This window comes from Trichosurus vulpecula, chromosome 4, assembly GCF_011100635.1.
Source record: "Trichosurus vulpecula isolate mTriVul1 chromosome 4, mTriVul1.pri, whole genome shotgun sequence".
NCBI classification, from domain to species: domain Eukaryota; kingdom Metazoa; phylum Chordata; class Mammalia; order Diprotodontia; family Phalangeridae; genus Trichosurus; species Trichosurus vulpecula.
The window spans coordinates 183,721,870-183,727,153 of record NC_050576.1 but is presented as its reverse complement, the minus strand read 5'-3'; the positions used below and the strand labels follow the sequence as shown (position 1 = coordinate 183,727,153).

Below are 5,284 nucleotides of genomic sequence, written 5' to 3'. Positions count from 1 at the left end.
CTTTGATTACTTTGTCTGAGAACTGCATGTTCATATCCTTTGACCATGTATCAATTGAGAAATGGATATTATTTTTATAAATTTAACTCAATTCTCTACATATTTGAAAAATAAGGTCTTTATCAGAGAAACTTATAAAATTTTTTTGCAGTTATCATTACTGTGTATTTCACTCCACCTTATTTTCCCCATATTTGTCTTTCTCTCTCTCTCCTTTTACCCCATCCATCTTCAAAAGTATTTTGCTTTTGTTTTTTTTTTTTACCTATGCCAATATAACATTGTTTCTATCATACACCCCCCTCTTCTATGGTCTTCTCCTCCTACTTTCCTATAGGGTAAGATAGATTCCTATACCCCACTGTGTGTGTATGTTATTTCCACTTTGAACTGATTCCAAGAAAGGTAAAATTCCCTAAATCCCCTCACCTACCCCCATCTTACTTTGTACTAAAAAAGCTCTTTTATAAGATTTGTTATAAAAGCTCTTTAATGTGAGATAATTTACTACTACTCTCTTTTACCTTCTCCCAGTGCACTCCTCTTTCTTACACTTCAATTTTATTTTGTAAATAATTATCTTTTCATATTCAATTCATACATATGCACTCTATGTACGCTCCTTCTAACTGCCCTAGCAATGAGAAAGTTTTTCAGTTACAAGTATCATTTTCCCATGTAGGAATGTAAACAGTTTCACCTTACTGAAATCCTCATGATTTTTTTCCTATTTACTTTTTTGTGCTTCTCTTGAGTTTTGTATTTGAAAGTATTTCTATTCAGCTCTGGTCTTTCCATCAGGAATGCTTGAAAGTCTATTTTATTGAATTTTCATTGTTTGTTCTGAAGGATTATACATAATTTTGCTGGATAGGGGATTCTTAGTTGTAGTCATAGCTCCTTTGCCTTCTGGAATATCATATCCCAATCCCTCTGACCTTTGATGTGGAAATTTCTAAAATGTGTGTTATTCTAACTGTGGCTCCATAATACCTGAGTTATTTCATTCTGGCTGCTTGTAATACTTTCTCCTTGACCCAAGGGTTCTGGAAGTTGGCTATAACATTCGTGAGAATTTTCATTTTGAGATCCCTTTCAGGAAGTGATTGGTGGATTATTTCAATTTCTATTTTACCCTCTAACTCTGGAATACCAGGGCAATTTTCCTTGATAATTTCATGAAAGATTATATCTAGGCTCTTTTTTAGGCTCTCAAGCAGTTGAATAATTTTAAAATTATCTCTCCTGAATCTATTTTGCACATATGTTGTTTTCCAATGAGATATTTCTCTTTTTCTTTAATTTTTTTTTCATTCTTTTGATTTTATTTTATTATCTTTGATGTCTCATGGAGTCATTAGCTTCCACTTGCCAAATTCTAATTTTTAAGGAATTATCTTCAATGAACTTTTGTACCTCCTTTTCCATTTGATCAATTCCACTTTTTAAGGAGTTCTTGTCTTTAATGAATTTTTGTATATCTTCAATTTGACCAATTCTATTTTTCAAGGAGTTCTTCTCCATATTAGATTTTTGTAATTTTTTTTTTACTATTTGACCTATTCTGTTTTTTAAGGTGTTATTTTATTTGGTATCCTTTTGTTCCTCCTTTACCAAGCTCCTGACTTTTTTCATAATTTTCCTCATCACTCTCATTTATCTTCCCAATTTTTCCTCTACTTCTCTGACTTGATTCTTAAAATCTTTTTTCAGCTCTTCCATGGCCTAAGACCAACTCATAGTTTACTTTGAGACTTTGGATGCAGCTGTGTTTTGTTTGTTGCTGTCTTCTGAGGGTATTTTTTTTTATCTTCTCTTTCACCACAGTAACTTTCCATAGTCAGGATCTTCTTCTGCTGTTTGCTCATTTTTTCCAGCCTATTTCTTGACTTTCAACTCTGCTGAAGTGGGGCTTTGCTTCTGGGGTGGAGGGCACTTTCCCAAGATTCAGGGTTTTTGTGCAGCTGTGTTCAGAGGTAGTTCTAGTAGTCTGTAATCTTTCAGTTCTTCCAAGATGGTACTATATAGGGAGAGGTGTATTTACTACTCTCCTGGCCTGTGCTCTGGTCTGTGAGTGATCACAAGCACTCTTTTCTGCCCTAGAACTGTACAAGGGTCCCCATTCCCCTATGGTTGCAAACTCTGGGTACTAGTGTTCCTCCTCACACTGGGACTGCCACCTGGTACTGCAACCTGCATCTGGGTATGGGCAATGCAACAGACACCTGCCCCCACTGCCAGCAAAGAGATCCCTATAATCTCTTTGGACCATTTATCTGACTCCCTTATCATCTATGGGCTGAGAGCTCTGGAAGCAGCCAATGCCACTGCTGATTCAGTCACTCCCAAGGCCTGGTCCTGGTTTGCTGGGGCCCAGTCTGTGCTGGTGACATACCTTTTCTTCCAATTTTCTAAGTTTTCTTGGGCTAGAAAATTGTTTCATTCCCTCCTTTTGTAGTTTTTACCACTCCAGAATTTCTTTTGAGGAATTATTTTAAAGGTATTTGGAGGAGAATTTGAGAAAGCTTGGATGAGTCCCTGCCTTTTCACCTCCCTCTTTGCTCTGCCCTCCAAAAGTTTTTTCTTTAAAATATTTTCATTGTATAAATTATTCACTTTGTTCTGCTTACATAACTGTGTATCATTTCATACAAATCTTCCCAAAGTTCTTTTAAAACATCTTTTTTGTAATTTATTGTGGCAAATAGTATTTCATTGCAGTCATATTCCATCATCTGTCTTGCTTTTCTCCAACTGATGAACATCCTTTTAGTTTCTGTTTCTTTAGCCCTAAAAAGGAGTACTTCTATAAAAATTTGTATGCTTTAGTGTGCCTTTTATATACCAATGTACCTGTTTTCTCACAGCCCCTATGACATCAGTTATTTTAGCTTTCTTTGGTCAGTTTTGCCAATTCGATGGGCATGATATAGAAATCCAAAGTTGATTTGCTTTGAATTTTTCTGATTACTAGTTATTTGGAACATTTTTCCATATGGCTATTGATTCCTTAGATTTCTTCTTTTGAAAGTTGCCTATTTGTATCTTTGGTCACTTTTCAATCATGTAATAATTCTTATTCTTAGATATTTGTATGTATCTCATTTATAGGTGAATATCGATATAAATAGCATACAGGTATATGTGTGTGCATGTATGTAAAGAGGAGATTTAATACTAAAAAGCAGACATCACCTTGCCAACAAAAGTCTGTATAATCAAAGCTATGGATTTTCCAGTGACAATATATGGCTGTGGGAGCTGGACTATTAGGAAAGCTGAGCACCATAGAATTGATGCTTTTGAATTTGTGGTGCTGAAAAAGACTTTTAAAGGTCCCTTGGAAAGCAAGGTCAAATCAGCCAATACTTGAAGAAGTTAATTCAGACTACTCACTGGCAGGTGAAATACTGAAGTTGAAGCTTACTTCGGCCACATAATGATTATATGGGAATCATTGGAAAAGACCCTGATAGGGTCTTTGTCTTTGGGAAAGACACAATAAAAAGGGGATGTCAGAGGATGAGATGGATGGATAGAGTCATGGAAACAATGAACATGAACTTGGACAAATTTTGAGAGGTAATGGAGGATCGAAGGGCCTAGTATGATATGTTTCATGGGGTCATGAAGAGTCAGGCATGACTAAATGACTGAACCACAACAACTACTAGCCCATATTCCTTCTCATCTCTTTTTTTAAAATTTCATGTTTGGGAGCTTGGTGATTCACAGCTTGTCTACCCTAAGTGGGACCTCTGTTTCTCAGAACTGAGGTATTTTTAAAGTACTACATTCAAGTTAAGAGTTGGAAGAAATGGGACACGAAGTTAAGGTTGAAGCATTCTATGGATTTTCATTTTCTTGAATATCTCTTTATGCTAATTACATATATGAAGTTAGAGTCTTCCACATTGCTCATGAATTACCCACGGGGCTGTGCCTTCTCATTGTCTTCCCACACCAGCATTCCAGCTTTCTGAAATGTCCTCTCATTGACCAGCATAAGGAATCTACATTCCATGATAGCCATTCACTTACTCTAACCATTATGTGACACAAAGGCAAAAGAATATGGCCAAAGGGAGCTCTCAGTTTGGCAAGTCACATGGCAAACACTCTGAATAATGGTTGCATGGAGATGACATGTAAAGTGAGGAAGACAAGAAGCAATTCAAAAGCAAAGAACAGACTGGGCAAATATTACTCAACTGGAAAAGGAATTAATTTTTCCATCCAAATAAAAATGTTAACTTGAAAAATGCTGCTGACTAATTTGGAAATAAAGAAAATTTGATAATCATGTTTTCTACCATGGAAAAGAAAACAAGAAAATCACTCAGACTTGCTGGAAATAGCACAGAACACGGGGATATATAAGAGACCCCTGGCTGAAATTTTCAGAATTCAAGTATCTCACTCACCTTGAAAGAAACCCAGAAACTCATCTCACCAACACCATGGTCAGCTCCTGTTGTGGCTCCACGTGCTGTGGCCTGAGCTGTGGCTCTGGCTGCTGTGCCCCCGCCTCCTGCCAGCCCTGCTGTCGCCCACCCTGCTGTGGGTCCAGCTGCTGCCGCCCCAGCTGCTGTGTTTCTAGCTGCTGCCAGCCCTGCTGCCGCCCGAGCTGCTGTGGGTCCAACTGCTGCCGCCCGAGCTGCTGTGGTTCCTGCTGTTGCCGCCGGAGCTGCTGTGGATCCAGCTGCTGCCGCTCGAGCTGCTGTGGTTCCAGCTGCTGCCGCCTGAGCTGCTGTGGATCCAGCTGCTGCCGCCTGAGCTGCTGTGGATCCAGCTGCTGCCGCCCGAGCTGCTGTGGGTCCAGCTGCTACCAGCCATGCTGCCACTCCAGCTGCTGCCAGCCCTGCTCCCATCCCACTTGCTGTGTGTCCAGCCAGCCCTCTTGTTGCAGACCCACCTCTTGTCACCCAGGCTGCTTCAGGTCCTCCAAATGCTGAGCTCTCACATCTGTGTACTCCTGGTCATCATCCCAACCTCATTCCAGACAGGCATCAGCTCCCTTCCTTCTGTGCATCAGTATAAGTAGAAGTCATACATGTCAGTTAATATTAAGCTGATTTATGCAAGGCCCCTATGGTAACCTCAACCAGTGACTGAGTATCTAGGTTCTTCTCTCAGTCCAAAGTATCATTTTATTCATTTTATCTGTCACCTAAAACTGTCATTGAATCACCTCCGACCTTCATATTCTCTTTCTTGACCTTTAGTCACAAGGTTGGGATGTTTGACAAGACATGTTTGCCATGTTTCTACATTACTCCAAGAT

At 39.1% G+C, this 5,284-nt stretch overlaps 1 protein-coding gene across 1 annotated transcript; it reads left to right on the top strand.

The window, feature by feature from the left end:
- The first annotated feature begins 4,460 nt into the window (after nucleotides 1-4,460).
- Nucleotides 4,461-4,955, top strand: LOC118848176 (keratin-associated protein 4-3-like). The gene has a single exon (XM_036756976.1). The coding sequence runs from the start codon at nucleotides 4,461-4,463 to the stop codon at nucleotides 4,953-4,955; it is 495 nt and encodes a 164-aa protein (XP_036612871.1).
- The last annotated feature ends 329 nt before the right edge of the window (nucleotides 4,956-5,284 follow it).